Genomic DNA, 18,390 nt, shown 5'->3' on the forward strand with positions numbered 1-18,390 from the left:
CAAAGTTTCAAAGAAAGTGAAAGGGGACTGCTACAATGCTTTTTAACTCTAAGTAACAGGAATGGTATTTGTCATTTGAACCAAAGACCAGTGGGTACTGGGTGCAAAACTCAACAGCATTTGTTCAGAGCTGCAGGGACCTACCCGGTTGATGAGCTGCTCTCCTGCCTCTGAAGCTGTAATGAGTTTGCACAAAGCTTGCAGAGCTGGCGGTGGCAGACCTAAGGGATTGGATCAAAGGAAGTTCTTCATTATTCATTAACAAGGCACATTGGTTTAAATGGTAGTGGTAAAAAAAAGTGCTAAACATGGGGCGATACATGGATCAATGAAATGGCGCAAACATCAATTGTGTTAAAATGTTCTGAGATTCTATCACAGAGTGATGCCAGGAAGGTGTCCTGGTCTCAAACTCATCCTGCAGCACGACAACGACCTTGCAACTCCTGTTGGGGCTATAATAAGCTATGTTTAGTGACAAGCATAACACTAAATGCTCCCAGGATTTAGAGTAATCTTCATGTGCATTTTTTAGTAAATAAATTGTGTTTTCTCATTTAATTGGATTATTTGACATCAAAATGTTATGGCAATGTTTTGGTTGTTGTTGTCATTTTAAAAACAAAATGTTGAATCAGGTAGGAATCAGTGCTGCTGTGCAACAGAAGCTTAGCATCATAATGATGGCAGCATTATAGCAAAGACAAACAATATCAAATACAAACAGTATTTAAACCTTTAACTTTATTCAATGAGAAATGTTCAATTTCCCAACATTATAAGCCAAATAAGTTGTCGTAGCACAGGGATTTGCTAGTATTTATAAATCCATAACCTTGGGCACATTGTAAACAACTTGGTTTGTTTTAAATAGCTACATTGTCTACATACCCAGCAGTGACTGTAAGGTGGTGCTGCACTGCTGAAGCCTGTCTCCTGGGTCAGCAGTGGGAAAGAAGACAGCAGCGGGGATACCGGTGCCTGCAGAGTCAAGACGGAAGCCCACAGCTGTCAGCAGAGCCTGCCAACCAGGGACACCCCCTACTTTGTTCTCCACACTCTGCTGGGATGTATACATGGAATTACGCTGGCCATTCTGTATCCTCTGAAGAGACTTTTCCACCTGCAGTGAGCACAGCAATGCACCATCAGTGTTTTTGAGCAGTGCTGACTGTGACATCTTGTAAAATAAGTAACGGTGTGTGTCTCACCAAGTGAAGTAAAACCCTCAGAGCATCGCGAGCCCGATCTGGATACTGTAGAATCTCAGCTAAGGCTTGGCCAATTAGGGAAGATGGGCTGTTAAGCTTCACATCATTGCCAATCAGCATGTATCCTGGAAAAAAGAAATAAAGTAAGAAGAGCTCAGTTTCACAGCGATCTTCTTTTAACTACTTTGTTTATTACTAATGTTGAAATAATGCATAAAGGAATTTCATCCCTGACCTGCCCAGTTGGAAGGGTGTGAGTACTGCTTGCTGCTCTGGACAGTCTTCATGGCATCTGCCAGTGCCGCACTAGCTTTGGTCCCGTTGAGAAGGGCGGAGTAGAAGGCATGGACAAAAACCTTGGAGGCAGCAACTGGGACAGGCCACAAGGACACAAGTACACACTGAGCCCCAGCAGCCAGGAAAGCTCTAGTCAGTCCCACAACACCATCTGCTGTGACCTTGCTGCTGGACTCTTGGTATGACCTGCATCCACGAAAAGACAAGGCTCAAATGTGAAAACTGTAAAACTAAAATGTCAAGCTTGAAATTTGGTATTCTACCCTGTGCTTATCAAATAAATCATGATGTACATTTTAAGTACATTTGTGTGTTTAATGAATTTCATGTCAGTCAATCAATTTTGAATTCAGATCTTCAATATGGTTAATCTCATGGTTTTTTTAATGACTTTAAATCTACATTAAAAAAAATCACTATTTAGTTGTATCGCTTTGCCAGTCTACCTACCCCAGCACAACCAGCTTGACGGGCAACCTCAGATCCAAAATATCTGCAGCTGTAAGCAGGAACTCCTGAAGGGGCGGGCTGTCACAGATGCTCTCCACATCACTGCTGTCATCCTGCATGTGGAGAGACTCTGGGATGGTGTAGCCACTTCCAGTGGAGCCCTTTCTGCCTCGGCCACTGCTGCCTGCTCTCCCCCCTGCACCTCTTCCCACTGTTCCCACTCCCACATTGGCGCTTGCTCCCCCAGGCACAGCCTCAGGGTTTGGGGTGAGCACCAGTGCAGCTAATTTCCAAGAAATGTGGGTGGCGAAGTGGGCGCATTCAGCCTGTGTTAGAGCACTCATGACCCTCTCCTTTGTGGCAGAAGAGCCAGCAAGGGGTTGGCATCCCAGCAGCTCAGCCACCATTAGTGCTTCCTCCTCTGCAGACGGCATAGGTCCCCACAGCCAGCGATCCATCACAGGTGAGGGAAGTCTCGGGTTACCCACCACTGCTGCCATTGAGACGCCGCCGCATGGGGCTGGTCCAGGACGCCGAGAATGAGCCTTAGAGGACATCAACAAATTTTACCTTGTAGCACAGCAAAGCTTAGGACGGATGGTGAATAGTTTGTTATAGCATTACAGATTGTAAAAACGTGACAAAGTTTAAATAAGAAGCTGTACCTTTGCACTGGTTCCAAGGCCATGAATGGAGGGCACAGCAATGAGGCTGAAACGCTCATACAAGTATTCATTAGAAGAGCTTCCTTTTAGCAGAGCAAACGGGATGAGGTACAGTTCTCCCTCAAGCACCATCACTAGTTGCCTGTGTCTGCCAACAGGCCCACTGGAGTGCATCAAGCCCTGTGAGGCAAGGATATGAAAACACTTAATCATATAAAGGAAAATCATTTTTTTCTGCTTTTCTGTTCCTCTCGAAAGCACCCTATTGTGTTTTCTTCTCTCTGTCACACAACTGCCTCAACAGACAGGCAATACCCCGCCGGAGTAGTACTTACCCCCTCCATGGGTGCGATGAGCAAATCATAAAGTGCCCGCAATGGAGGTTTTCCAAGGTTGCTGGAGCGACGGGGCAGGGAAGAGTTGCCATCTTTGGCAGGAGACATTGTGTTGCTGAACAGGCTTGTCATACTCTGGCAACTCCTGCAGAGACACAAAACAACGTACTGTAGTTTTCATTTTAATCCTGAAAACCTCAAGAAAGTTTCAGACACTTAAGATTCTTCATGATTTTTGAGTTAGGAGTCTTTGCTGAGACTAAACCAACTTTAAACTGTTCAAATATTTCTTTGGGCCTTTCTGGCCTTCTTGTTAATTCCAAAAAGCAGTTTTGCCTGTGTGTTGAGAAAGTGGATGACAAAGTCCATTTTTAATTTAATAGATAATGTGTCGCAGAGGATCATCACATTCATATATCTGCTCAAACGTAGAACAAATTTAATCCAAGAGGAGGTAGATGAGGGTAGGATATATTAATTTGTTGTTACCCCTTGGGAAGGCAAGTATAATACAAAGGCTGTTTCAATTCACTCAGTTTACCATGTCAATATGTACAGCTCCACTAGATGGCAGTATTGCACTGTTTATCTAGCACTTATTGGCCTAAATAGGGGCCAGACTGGCAGAATCACCACAGAAGGAGAGCACCATTCACGCATTTTCTTCAACATTTTAAATTCAGAACATCCCATCATCTGTTAGTTTTGTGACTGTCTTCAATCTTTATCAACAAACCAACTCAAGATAACAGCACAATGCGTTTTGGATGCCTGTCTGCTGTGTGAAGGGAATGACAGCCCTCAGCTCACATAGAGAAAGTCAGCATACTGAGAACTGTGCTAATGGTGGCTGAGGGGCTAGAAGCCTTTTCCTTTTTCCTAGCAGGGCCAAGCTTTATAGTCACACTTGTCACTACTCCTCCATCTGTTCCACCAGCCAGAATTTCTTCCGGACCCAGCCAACAGACATCTATCCTGCCCTTCTGGTAGCCCCAGGCCACTGGCTTTCCTCCAGCCTCCCGACACTCTGTCTCTCTCCCAGGCCTTGGCATAAGGCTCCGTGGGAAAGCAAAACAATCGTTTGTTAGCCTGACAAGAAGAATGAGTGAGGAGACAAGGGATAAGCCAAAAGAAGGTGAGTGTCAAGTGTAAAGGGAGACAATGAAAAGAAAAGACTGGGAGCTGTAGAGAGGCTGAACGTGAAGATTGCATTCAGTGGTTGTAAGTGAAAAACGGGTCTTTAAGTGTCATCTGCGTGGTAATCAGAGATAAATAAATCATCCTCTAGTATACATTTAAAGGTGCAGTGTGTGAAATCTCACCACTAGATGTCAGTGGATTGCAGCTTGCTCTGTTTTGTTATCCATCCAAATTCAGGTGTGTAACCCTGGCTACGGTGGCCAATGTAGGATAAAGAACTCTGGATGTCGTTCATCTGTGAGTGTAGGCTGTCAATCTGCTGTTTACCTCAGCTATCAATATGCATGTCTATGTATTCTGGAAGAGGCTGTCAGACTTTGTGAATGAAGGCTGGGTCTCACTCCTGTCTCATGTCAGTGATACTGAGACGAATTGTTGATGATATCCTGAACTTAAGAGCTGATCTTTTGCCACAGTTAGCTGCTGCTAGCCAGCGTTAGGGGAACTTCATTTGAAGCAGATCCAACACTGCTGGGCTCGGACACCTTGCAAATGAACTCAGGAAATGTGTGAGACAATATTTTTAAAGGTTTATTTTTAGGACATTCAAGCCTAACATTGGCATCTAATTACCCGGTGACAATGTTTAACTGCATGAATAAATACACACGTTTATTCAAATTTTTGTGTGTTACAGCCCTAGCTGCTGTTCAGGAGATGAAGCTTGAGATAAGGAGGAAGAGGATGAGATGAAAAGGAGGAGGAGAAAGACACTATGAGAAAGAGATGATGAAAATATACATGTACAAATGTTAAATGGTCGAATATAGTTGGAAAGAGCTATTGGTGATCTTTAAATTCAAAGTTACGTATAAGGTGTGCTGCGTATGAGGCTGGTGAAATGGCCATGGCATGACAACGTGACAGGGCAACACGGCGGCTTCAACAAACTGCCACTCGCTCCAGTTTGTGTATCTGTAACGATTAATTCTAAGTTTACGAGAACGCATGATTTTGTTAGAGCATGTAATTACACACGAATTCATGTATGAATACAATATTCTTTTTTTCTATTTAATAACCTAAAAAATAACTACTGTACCTCTAAGCTTATTATATTGGCTGTCTTTGTACTGCTGATAAAATAAACCTTGCATCATCCTTTTGGCAGAATTTTACAGAGAACTGCAAGATCATTAAACAATCTCATCAAGTTACACAACGAAGACACAAAGAGACTTTCATTATCACTTTCCCACAGTAATCCTTCCAAGCTCCGTACTGAAGACGAGATCTCAGTGCCCTGTACCTATTTGAATTTAAATGTTATTCAATTAAGGTTTCTTTTTGAAATAAACGTATCCTTTCTCTTTGTAATACATAAATATCAAAATCCTGAAGTATTCATATAAATTCATTCCATTAAATGGTAATAGCCTAAACATGTAAGGAAAAATAGCAGGAGAAAGTGAATTCAAAAAGAGCTCTTGAATAACACACAGATTATCTGACACCAAACCTCAAGATGTATGGAGGACAAAGAGGTTTTCTCAATTTTCTCTTGCTTTTGGTATTGTGACAGACGACAGGCTCCTAAGCATGATGAGCTTTATAATTCAGATTTTTTTTTTAAAGGCCCAAAAGAATGAGGGGATTATTACCGGCAGCCCATTAAAGGGGCTTAATGAGCACCAAGACTCAATTAAAGCTGGAATTACCCTCTCATCAAAGAACAGCTCAACTGTGGACGAGGACAGGGAAATATGACCCAGACACACAAGTATGCACACACATGCACGCACATTGTCGGTATACCTTACCAATCAGCCCAGTGTAAATGAATACTCTGCATAGTGTCAATAAATAACGCTGTGTACAAGCCAGTGGCGCTCTCACTAAAATCTCATAAATCTGCATAACAAACACAGACATGGCAAACATTTTAAAACCACATTCATCTCCATGTCTGCGCCTGGCAAACAGTCACACGCACATGTGACCACATTCACGCACACACAGGGCTTCCATCAGAGTAGACAGTTGATAAGGGCTTTAGCAGCTTTGGCTTTACTCAGTCTATTTAATAAGGAGGATTCACATGCTGCCTCTGCGCTGGCTAAACAATGGAGAAAAGAGTCCTTTCACAGATGAGCCACAATACCCACGAATCTCCTTACTCGAGCAGAGACTTTTAATCGTCTTCTTTGTGCAAAAGTGGGTCTAAGTAGCATTTGGTGATTAACACTGCCACTCATTAACAGCCAAGGAACACTGAGGTGATGTGCATCAAAACCCCCCTACCTGTTGAACAGGTTGTTTCTGGACACCATGCGCAGGAAGCCCGTTGGATCAGTGACGGAGTTAAGCTTGTTGTTGAGCTCCTCAAATTGTTGATCCAACAAATCTCCCGCCTCACTCTCAGTCTCACTGCTCGAGCACCCTCTGAAAGAGAGAAAGAGATGGAGTGAGAGGCATCCAAGGCCACAGAAATGTTGCCAAGAGAAAAAAAAGCATGTGAGCACAGCAGACAATACACTCTTATATTGTTTCGCTGCGGATAAATCAAGTACTCACAGAAACACACACACACACAGACACTTCTGACCTGCCAAAAAACACACACCGTTCAACCCTCACACACTTGGCCTCTTTTTTTCAGCCTGGATCCAACAGCCTGATTGTAATCCTTTCAATATAATGCCAGTAATGCTGATCCAGTCGCGGGGGTGTCATCCCCCCCCAATCACTAGCTCGCAACCACTCTCTCATCTCGCCCTTCATGCGTGAACCTCTCCTTTGATATCATGCAACTCTTAGAGTATCTCACAGCAGCTGCATGAACTTCTTGGAACCACCATGGGATCTCTGATTGCCTTGCGCACCTACCACTGCAATTCTTAAAGCCACAGTACGTGGCTCACACTGAGATTCGCTCTCCGGGAATGTACGTGGTAACAGACCTATTCAGACTGGATTTTCAAAAAGATGGAGAGATTCCACATGTTAATACGCAGATTTCGACTATCACAAAAGCCGTGTCTTCCGCTCTCTTTATTATCCTGTCTTTCACACACATATGCTCCTCTCCATTTTTCTCCATCCCATTCATTCTGTAGACACTCATTTCAGAGTGCTGCCTCCCTTTCTCTGCACTCTGGAGACTGAATGGGCTGGTAAGTGGGGCCATATGGTGCCCATCCAGGCGCAGTGGTGTGTATGCAACTTCCCATTGGAGAAGTAAATGAGCTGGTAATGGGGCAGGAGGGCCAGACTGCTAGGGGTGGAAGAGACTGGCACTGGGTGGAGCAGCTGGTCACTATGGATCAAACTCCAACTAGAGAAACATGGCACACGTCAAGCGCAGTGTAGCTCCAAGGATGTCAATGGGTGATTTGAACTTTTGATACATCTCAAAACACTTTACATGCCCTACACATATGACTACATCCCCTGTTGTGTGTTAGATCTCTATTCACTACCAGCCTCTTCTTTGACTTTTGGCTCACTGATTTTAGCATCTCCTCTGAACCTTCCTCCCCATTCTTCCTTAAGGTTACAGTAACCGCCTTCTCTTTTCCTTGGGTTGTCAGACTGGCTGTGTGTTAGGTGGATTCAACACCTCGAGCTATATCAAGAGCCATTATTCCATCTCATTGATTCCCACTGGGGGGCGAGAGCAAAGCCCTTTAAGGAGGTAGTGGATGTCTGTCATCACAGGAAGCATCACACTCTTTTACACACACACTCACAATAAAACAACCCTTCTTCTGCTAAGGCCTGATTTAGACTGCTGAGGGGAATCTTTATAACCTACTTATGCTTGTTCTGGTGCATTACATGTTAATTGCCATGTGGTCATGACCCAGTGTTTTATATGTGGTAAAATGCTGGGATTTTCTTGTGTATCCCTGCACTTTGTTGTGGAGAGTATTTTTTGGGTGCAAAGATGTTTGTCCCTGTAGTTTTACCACATTTTGGAACATTCCCTCAGATCAATTACAATAGTTTCAGCAATCGTACTTTATCGCTTTAGTGTAGAAAATTATATTAATAGCATCAATATAAGGAGTCACAAATGTCAGCAAATTCCTGGAGGGAGTTTGCTGAAACTATCATAACTGACTTGATGGAAAACTAGAGGGAAGCTTCTTTGCACATTCCCGTCACGTCCCTCTAGGAATTTGCTGACATTTGAGATTGCTTATATTGAGCCTGTGAGTATTATTCCTTATAACTGAGGTGATGACTGGACTTTGTTACTGATAGATTAAAAAACTGCGTAAAAGTAGCCAGAAATGCACAGGATGAATTGATGGTGTTGAACAGGCCTCACAAGAGCTGCGGAGAGAGATTTGCAGGTGATCTTCTAACAGTGTGCTGATTTAAAAACAAAGATCGCACCAGTTCATTTCAGTAACGACCAAGCTTAGGAAAACAAACACACCAGCTGACGGTGGGTGAAGACGCAAGTAACGTACTAACAAAAACTAACAATAATAACATAAAAAGCAGGTTTCATGCGTGTTTCTCTCTGAAAACAGCGTGGCAATTCAGATAACTGAGAGGCGGAAGAAGAATGAAAATGTTTTGATATAAGGCTGAACTCTTGTGACAGACATTGCTGGCGGCTGCGTGTGGTCCTGAGGACTGAAGTGGAGGATTTATTACAAACTCATCCACCGTATAAATCTGAAATATGTGTTTAACAACTCACCTGTCCCCACGCATAAAAGAGCAGAAGAAATTATTTAGCACCAGTTCCCGAGCCGTCTGTGTGTTAATGACGTTAATAATACTGCGCCGTGTGCGTAAATGCACACATTGCTCTTGACTTTTTTTCTGCAGGCTGTCAGGCTTTAGATATTTAATAAAGTCATTATTAGATATAGTAACATTCATACATTAATCTAATATGTCAACACAGTTCCGTTAATAGCTTTGTTTTCACAGACATTTCAATAAGGCATGTAAAAGCTGTGAAAGCACACAGCGATTAAAAGCCTGAAACACTGCAAACCCCATCAGCTCAGTGCAGAAATGACCGTGGCTGTTCATAAAAGACACACCCTTGCATGAATCTAGTACCTGAATTCTCCTTCTCCATCTAACACTCTACATTAAGCTCAGTTTAGTCAGTTTAGTTTAATACCAGTATTATTGAGGACAACATGCAGGACGAGGACTGAATGTAGAGCTACGGGACAGAGCCAAAGCTTTGGCACTGGACTCACAGCTTTGAGCCATCCACCCGTGCCAATTATGCACTTGTTCTGATAACTTCTCCCCCTCTCATTACAAATAAATGAAGACTGCTAGCGGCAACTATCTCAACAACATCGGGTGCAAAATAAGACATGCTTTTTTTTCCAGCATGACACGCAACACAATTTGCACATTGCAGTATGTCGACTTGGTAAATCAGCTTTGTGCAATTCATTTACTTAATCTACCTAAAATGTGGCTCTGTTTAAGGGAAACGAAAACAAATACATGTGCGACGAGTGTACGCTAAGCCATAATCAACAAAGTGAGTTATTAAAGAGGGAAAAGGAAGTGACACAGATTATGAGCTAACTAAATAGAGTTTTCATTTCATTGTTACACCTCACCTGCTATAATAAGACTCTACCCCCAGAGCCTCACGGGCACTGGCGATGTGCTGCTCCAACGAGGAGCCACTGACCACTCCGCCGACACCGCCCTCTTGGAATTCCGACCCCCCTTCGGCTACGCCCTCGCCAAGGTACACCTCATGAAACTTCAGGATGCCTGTGGAGAGAGTGAGAGAGAGAAAGGAGGGGAGTGTAAATATGACTGGCTGCTTTCAGGTGGTTATGAAGTGTAATGACAAAACAAATGAAAGTGGCTATTTTCCACCCTCTCTCTTTCCTTTTTTTTTTTTTTTTTTTAATATGTTCCTATTACTCGCTCTCGACGGTGGCAATATTGGATTATTTCAACTGAGAGCTGTGGGTGAGGGCACGTGCAGCAGTGCATCTGCGGAGCAAAATGAATAAAACAAATATTGTTCAATAAAAGATAAGAGTAGGCTGCCCGTGCCATCTGGTGCCTGCCGCGAGAGCTCGGCTAAGTTTCAAGCAGGTGGGGAAGAGCACATCGGGCGAGTACGGGCTGTTTGTGTGTGTCTGGTTTGTGGGTGTGTCAGTGTGTTTCACCATTTTGTATTAAATGTGTTTAAATAGACGGGTAAAGCGATTCCGCTGAATATGCACGTGCATGCTAATTCAGGCCAGAATGTACACTAGTGGAGTAATTACAGCATGACATTAGGAGCCCCATTCATTGACTGCAGACTCTTTAGAGCTGGACATGTTTGTGTACCAGCTGGATGCCAGGGAATGCCAGGAAGTGACAGACAGGCGATTAGTGAGCAAGTGGCTCCCTCTTAGCCTGGGGCAATATTCGATGCTTTGAAGATGTACTCCGGTCCCTGTAGTGTTCCTCCCCTCCTTATGACTAGTGCTTGGAGGTCAAGTTCATCTGGTTGCCTGGGAGCTGGATTTGATCAAATGTTCAGGCTCTTGTGCCTTGGAACATGGGTCACGGCTCTCATTTCCTTTCTTCACACGAGAGTCAAAGCAAAGCCAGCAGTAGGGCAGCCACAGCAGTCGGGCGACATGCACCGTAGCTTATTCTTTGTACAACTGGAATTTTACAAGGCAAACAAAAAGGGGCTGCGCTAGCATCAGCGCTACTCAGAGTGTAAACAAAAGAGAGAAAGATTTAGGAGTGTATAAAGAAGTGCCAGGACAAAGCGATATCAAGAAAACGGATGAAAACAAAAGCAAACATGAAACATAAAAGCAGGGAAGACTTTTGCTGTTGACACGTGTGAAGATGACGCCACTGGTGTTTTGGCTGTGTCGTTATCGGTGACACAATCAATTAGCATAGTTCACAGGCAGATGCCTTCTGGGGGTGAAAAGCGAGGCAGGGGGGCAAATCCTAGCAGTGGAGTGGCAGGTGGCACTGTCGCTCAGTGTTAAAGCTGGCCTTCCTACCCCTGCAGTGCAAAACAAGCCTCTAGCCTCTGGGCTTTTTATGTGCTTTAATTTGAACAAGCAAGCGTGAGCGTGGGGCTGCTTTTGCTTTAAACCAAGTAGCTTCTGTACAGACAGAATAATTTCATATTATTGATCGCCTTTGTACAAATCGTGCCACTTCAAAATTTCTAAGCCATTTTTTAATAGTCATTTTCTGTGCTTTTGCCACATTTCAGGTAAATGTGGCAAGTAAAAAAATCCCAAAATGTTGCATTGGAAGTACCCACACTTAAATGTTTTGAATAAAAGAACAAAGTAAAACAAAGAGATTCAGGAGAGCAGTAGTCAGACAGACATGATGGGATTTCAGCAACTCATTAAAAAGTTTTCAGCTAGAGTCCAAACCTACCTGCTCCTGGAGCCAGCAGCCAGCTGTACAGGTAACCAGCAGCCATAGAAAAATAAAGCACCAAAGCCCTCTGGCTGTTCACGGTATCCAAGATGTGCTCCACTGTTACCGGCGTGTATGGATCCGACTCCTGCTGGCCCGTCTGCCTCTCCACCAAGAGATCAGCAAAGGCTCTTGTACGACCCCTCTCTGCCACTGCCAGGGCCTCGTCGTGGTGGCCTGCAGAGTTCAGAGGTCAGCTTTGATTAGCGGATGAAGTCTAAAATCGTTCAGGTGCACACAGAGGCAAAAGCAAAAACAAGTCATAACAGCGTGCAGTACTGAGAGTGTGAGTAAAGTGTGTTGACGTACCGAGGCTGACAAGGACCCTTTGGAGAGCCTGGTAGCAGGAGGTTTGCAGGTCAAACAGAGAAAGCTTGTAATCTGTGCTGTGTTGGGCTTCGTGGCGGATGGTCTCAAACAGCGCTGATGCTCGGTAAAGCTAAGGATAAATAACGGCAGCAATGCGTTCAGACATTCCTGGATTGCTCATTTACCAGACAAGAATAGTGTACAAAAACATAACAAGAAATAGTCATCGGCACAGTCAACGATGACCCCGAAACAGCAAGGCGTTGCATCAAAATACCTTTTCTGGAAAATAAGTTAAAATGAATAAACTGTGTTTAAAAAAAGGAAGGCAGTTGGGATTCTATGAGAAAGACAAGTTGGTTAAATATGTCTGCATCTTACTAAATTGGGCATGATTAGGCCTTAGAGGATAGAAAAGGAACATGGCCACTAGATGGTAGCATTCCACCTCACAGGTTATCACTGATCAGCCTCCTTTCTTCTTTTCTCTCTCACAGCAGAATAAAGTACTGTAATGTAGCTTGATGAATAACCATTAAACACAGGTAAACCTCTCCTCAGCTCTCATTTGCCCAGAAAGGGCTGCGAGCAGCTAAACCATTACCCTGAGCATCTTAGACAAACACGGTTCAGGAAAATAAATGCTTTGTGAATTCAATAGGCCCGTCTGTGTTGTTGGATCTTTCAATTCAGGGCCAGACACCGGATTGAAAGAAGAAGGCGAGACAATGAAAAGGTGGGGCGGCAAGGACTGTTGCACACTGGCCAAGCAGAACCGGCCAAGAGTGCTGATTCATGGGAGCCTTTTATTGATTTCCTATTTCTGCACCTATATAGCAGCCCTGTAGAATAACTGGGACTGCTATAAAGTGACTCTCCAGGAGTCTGGGGCCAGCAGAGAGGGTAAAACACTCTTGCTGCTCGACCATAGTACACGCAAGACAAAGAGCTCTGCAGTGGAAAAAGGGTTGTTGGTATGGATTAAATGGATTTTATCAACCCTGTGGCTTTGACAAGAGGAAGGAAAGGGAGAAAGTGTGTGTGGATTCCTGGTGAGTACATAGGCATAGAATCTAGCTCGTCAGGCATATCCCAAGGTCAAAGAGGAAAGTGTGTCAGAGGGAGTGTAGGGGGGAGAGTAGAGAATCTGTGAGTTCTGCTGCATTAGTCCTAGTAGAAGGAGCTGCTAGTCTCAGGCTGATTTTGCTGATAGGGCTGTGGGCTGATTGCTGCAGTGCTAGTTTCATCTGTTAGGCCTGCAGATATCCCTTTAAGAGTGTAACTAATTTCTCACAGCGCCTTTCCTCTGTCTTCACCCCTACTGGCACAGATGAAGGGGGGTGGCACTGCATCTATAGTGTCTTTTTTGCCGCGACACAGGTGCAGTAAAATCTGCGGCATTCTCAGGCCGCTACCTATTCAGATAGCGCTCACTTGTTTTACTGACACACTAACATGGCTTTTATCTGACATGTTAAGTGAATGTCAGTGTCACACTGTATCAGTAAACGTGAGCAGACTTGAATGCACACATACCTCGAATGATTTTTCTAAAATAAAATCCCCGGGGAGCTCTCATCCCCCTGCGGAAGATGATATCAGAGGTAAAGGCTTAATCGACTGTAGACCGCTGATTTTTTTTTTTTTTTTTTTAAGCAGGCACAAATGTATCGATTCACGTTTGCCGAGATATGAATGCTTCTTAGCGAGAGCAAGCAGTGTTCAAATACCTGATTAGAATCAGGACACGTCAATCTGTGTGCCAGTACGAGCACCGGGATCACAGCTAGGGTGCTAAAATACAATTCGGTGCGCAGATAGAGAGAAATGAGGGACATGAGGTCAAGTACTCTTAATCTACACCTACGAACGCTTTATAAATTTAAATACAAGCCTTTAAAATAGCAGTATAAAGTGGGTCAGAGTGTTTACCAAGGTCAACTGTAGCGACAGGCCAGCTCATGAATAACCATTTCATCTATACTCTGAGGACAACAGCGTCCTTTCCAACCACCAAGTCACTGCAGGAGCTACAAGCTGACAGGCAGAAAAACATTCAACATAGCTGTGGTGTACTGTATGTATGCAAACGACTGGATTGCAGTTAATTGCAACAAGGACAACACAATGTTAGCATGGACTATTAGGGTCTTGAAGGTGAAGCATTAAGCTGGAAAGCAAACATGCAGTGGAAAATATGTTGCATTGGCTTGTTAGAATAATATTTTGCTTTAATTGAACACAAATTCCTCAATATGAGTCACAAGCACTCAGCCCCTGCTCTAGCCATCACCTTGGTTCAGTCTTTCATTCTCAGCTCTTGTTACAGATAATTGCAAACAGACAAAAATACTTTTTTGAAAAAGTATGATGCAGGGCCGACGGAAAAACAAAAGCTATCTGGGTCGAATAAATGCAAGTCGTGCGCGTGTGTCATAACAAAAAAAAAAAAGGGAAAGAAAAAAAAGAGTCTTGGACTAGATTTTAAAAATGAAAGCAGCTAAAAAACATCCCCACAGACGCACGTGACAGCCACCGCTGCTGACTGACTGTTCACAAACTTGCATGTGGATACACAAGCCAAAGAAAGGGGGAAGAAAAGTATATATATATGTATATATATACTTTTTTATATATGTATATATCAACTAGCGAGCTGTGGTGTGTGGACAGACTGCAAAGAGAGATGTTAAGGGGATATTCCATGCTTGCTAGGTGGGCAGTGGGCTGAAGAGGAGTGAATGTGTGTGTGATGCAGAGGCTTGGGGGATCCTGAGACCATGCACGCAGATACAAAAAAATATTCACTCATCTGTCGCCTGTCTGCTGAGATGACAGCATTTACCAGCTCAACAGACTCCATAGCATACTGCCAGCACCAATGCTCTAACTCTACAGCCACCTCGCCTTCTTTTCTTTCCTCCTGTTGTTCTCTCTCTCCTCATGGCTCTTTTTTTTTTTTTTACCTCGAAGGCATTGCTGAAAACGTATATTTCCCCATGTGTTTAAGACAAGTACTTCCACCTCTCATTTCTAATCCTTGCCAACCTCAAAGCCGACAGATGTGGGCTTACTGGCGGTCAGCCTTAACTACCAGAGGTCGAAGGAGCCCAGATGGAAGGGAGAGGAGAGAGGAGGTGAGGTGAGGAGAGAAGGAAATGAGAGGTCTGAGTCAAGGTGATCCATAACCAGAAGAGGAGCGAGCAGGAGATGCTTTACCTGATGTTGGGCCTCCTCCAGATTCCCACTGGCCCACAGAGAAAGCCCAAGACGATGGCGGATCTTCGCCTCGTCCTCACGTCGAGCAAGCTGCTCCGCAAGCCGCAGGCCTGTCAGAAGGCAAGGAGAAGGGAGCAGATGAGAGGGAGAGGAGGGTAAAAATTATTCAGAGCAGACAGACTCTTAGGTATCTTTCAGAGGAACAGATGTAAGCATAGCGTGGTACTGATGTTCTGACAGCGAACAGGTTTGGATATTTGGCCTCAGTTGTAAGATGCTGCTCGCACCGGGGCTAAAACACACACACATGTTTTGGCCATAGCGGGAGATTCTTAGAGCACTAATGGGTCTGCATAGTAATCAATGCTCAGGATTGACTGGCTGAGCAAACACAAACACGCCGCATCACTAGGACATCTCCAAATATTTGCAAACACACTGATGAGCTAATAACAGACAACGTGCAAACACACAGAGTTTACTTTGTGATATTTGTTTGAGAGACCTTCAGAGTTGTTCGGGAGCCAGCAGAGGTATGAATGTGCACGTGCACGTGTGCTCGTTCGCTAAATGTGCCCGTGTCAGATCATCTGGTTTGTTTTTCACTTCCAATTTCTCAGGCACTCGTCACATCTTAGCATGTGTCCTCAGCCTGCCTGCCGAGCACTTGGTTCAGCCCAATTACTGAGATGAAAATGCCACTCCTCAGAGGACAATAATGAAAAAAAAAACCACACACACAGTCGCTGGGTCACACATCATCCACAAGGTGCAAAATACACAGCAAGCATTCTGCTGTTTGCAACAGGCCACCGCACATGCACAGTCTCACTTTACACGAGCTCCGTATTTGCAAGTCTACTCTCTCCACCCCGCTCGTGTGATACAGGGGTCTAGACGTGCTTTTGGTCAGGGGGGAGGAGAAAATGGGCCAAGCCACCCTTGTCTGCTTTTTTTCTTCATTCCTGGAAAACGGTCTGTGGCTGAACCAGATAAGCCAAGAACAGAGAGCGTGACCTGAAAAAGCCAGCCTATTCCGCAAGACCAGCACACCACAGAACCATAGACTTCATGGCTCCTCCATGGCCACGCTAGCCGGCAGCCTTTGAAGCCTGCAACAGTCTCCCCTCTCTCTCTGTATCCTTATCTTTCTACACACCCTCCCTCTGTCTGACTGCCTGCCCTCTCCCCCCAATGCATCTGCTGTGCTACTCTCTCCCTCTACCTCCTATTCATTTTCTCATCTCTGTGCCTCTGTCTCGGAGCGCCCCCCCTCCAAACTCTCTACCTGTTTCATCTTCACTGTGGTGGCAGTGCTTGCAGGGACTCGGCACTGCTTAGGGCTCATTAGGCGCTGAAGTAAGAGAGAGGAAACAGATCTAAATTATCCTTTTCATTCTCTGACAGCCTCACCCCTCACTCATCTCAACTCCAGCTCTGAGTCTTTCATGTCCCCCCCACTCACACACGCACAAATGTGCACGCACACACATACCTTTCTTTCTCTGAGCTGCTCTGTGATACTTTTTCTTTATGATCAAACCTGAATGTCAACCAACCTATGTTTTCTTTATTCTCTAGCTGACAGTGAAATAATACATGTGAATTATGACTCATGCCGATCTCTGTCTTTTCCCTCCACTCCGCTGCCATCCTCTTTATTCCTCTCTGCTCCTCCTTCCCTCCCTAACTCTCTCATTCCCTCTGTTCTCCCGCTCTGTATCATTCAGTGTCTGTCACTGTCACCGTGCGTGCCTTTGGTGCACCCCGCAGGCACAGGCACGTAGCAGCGGCTGACATGAGGATGTGGCCGTGGCTGGCTGCACCCTGAAGAGCAACTAGAGAACACTTTAAAGGCTGCTTGACAGCTGGGTGAGAGATCCTCTGCAGCCCCTGAGGCCCACGCACCTCTGCCTTCAAACAAGCTTTACATGCAGACTCCACATTCACATCTCACGCACTGCATAGCCGCAAGTGCACTGTGCTGCAAATAAACATCCCGACACGCATGCATGTGACACACACACAAAAAAAGGCCCTTTGATCATGGCCGCATGTGGAACGGTGGACAGTATGTGTGATATTATTAAAAAATTTGAGATTAAGCACACTTTTTCAGGCAATCTCCCCCAGGGACACTGCTCTGATAGTGTTGCACTATATTGTACAAATAAAAACTGCAAAGAGTAGTTTAGTACTGGATAAAAAAGGAGAAGTAGAAAGAGAGGGTCCAGAGCCTCACTTCTCTCTCATCTCAGCGCAGCTGGCCAGTGCCATGGAGTTATTTGTGAATATCAGGAACAGAAATCGCCAAAGAGATGCTGCAAAGATTAGCAGGGAGGGATCGCTGAACTTATATCCAACGCACCGATATGCTGCTAGGACGGGGCATAAATCACACAAGCACATTTTGGGGAGAAGAAAGACAATAGTTACAATACTGACAGCACATACACTCTGTATGTATTCCGTAGAAATAAATAATTAATCAGACTATTGCTATATATGTCTGTTTGCACCATATCTCCTCATTAAGGGGTGGGCCAATCTGAGTGAAATGTTGCACCAACATCACCCCACATGCAGCGATCATCGCCTGTTAGTGGGTGGGATATTTAAGGAAGCAAGTAAGAATTAAGTAAGGACCACAACATCTCCAAAACTGCAGCTCTTATGGGGTGTTCCCAGCATGCATTGGTCAGCATCTATCAAAACTGGGCGAAGGAAGGAACAGCAGTGAACCAGCGACGGGGTCACGGCGACCAAGGCTCAGCTATAAAAATCAGGACCCAATGCTGCCCCGTGTGATGGGATCCAACAGATGAGATATTGTAGTTCAAATGCTAAAAAATTTAATGCTGGTTCTGATAGAAAGGTGTCAGAATACACAGAACATCGTAGTTTGTTACATCTGAGGCATAGTGGTCTACAGGAGTCAATGCCTTGATAGGTCAGGGCTGTCTGGGCAGCAAAAGGGGGGCCAACACAATATTAGGCAGGTGCTTATAATGTTACGCCTGATCGGTGTAAATATACAGGCATTTATATATAAAAAAATATGAAGCAATTACTCTAATGATACCAGTTTGAGATTAAATAATAAGACTACGAGGAAATTTAGATCAACAGCCAAGACACAAAGTGTATTACAAATGGGATCTTAAATTACTGATTACCAAAAGAAATCAGTACATGTACTCTGCTCATCAAAATATAAATATAACAGTGTACATGTTTTGGTGAATATCACCTGCCATAACAAAATGAAAGTGTTTTATATAAACATCAAACCCAAGGTTAACAGGTTAG

At 44.3% G+C, this 18,390-nt stretch overlaps 1 protein-coding gene across 3 annotated transcripts in view; it reads right to left on the reverse strand.

Annotated features, from left to right (window-relative positions):
• Positions 1 to 18,390, reverse strand: part of LOC102214313 (tetratricopeptide repeat protein 28) — a 181,830-nt gene that overhangs the window by 3,839 nt on the left and 159,601 nt on the right. For all 3 annotated transcript variants that reach the window (XM_005729441.2, XM_005729440.2, XM_005729443.2), the window contains 12 exons: positions 15,082 to 15,191; positions 11,863 to 11,992; positions 11,512 to 11,730; positions 9,708 to 9,867; positions 6,400 to 6,540; positions 2,959 to 3,103; positions 2,624 to 2,803; positions 1,959 to 2,503; positions 1,447 to 1,694; positions 1,212 to 1,336; positions 892 to 1,123; positions 145 to 221 (listed from right to left, as the gene is read on the reverse strand). In XM_005729441.2, coding sequence (XP_005729498.1) covers positions 145 to 221; positions 892 to 1,123; positions 1,212 to 1,336; positions 1,447 to 1,694; positions 1,959 to 2,503; positions 2,624 to 2,803; positions 2,959 to 3,103; positions 6,400 to 6,540; positions 9,708 to 9,867; positions 11,512 to 11,730; positions 11,863 to 11,992; positions 15,082 to 15,191 — 2,312 coding nt within the window. The remainder of the gene's footprint in view (positions 1 to 144; positions 222 to 891; positions 1,124 to 1,211; positions 1,337 to 1,446; positions 1,695 to 1,958; positions 2,504 to 2,623; positions 2,804 to 2,958; positions 3,104 to 6,399; positions 6,541 to 9,707; positions 9,868 to 11,511; positions 11,731 to 11,862; positions 11,993 to 15,081; positions 15,192 to 18,390) is intronic.

The sequence above is a fragment of the Pundamilia nyererei genome, unplaced genomic scaffold (assembly GCF_000239375.1).
Source record: "Pundamilia nyererei isolate P.nyererei 1_Seehausen unplaced genomic scaffold, PunNye1.0 scaffold00033, whole genome shotgun sequence".
NCBI lineage: Eukaryota > Metazoa > Chordata > Actinopteri > Cichliformes > Cichlidae > Pundamilia > Pundamilia nyererei.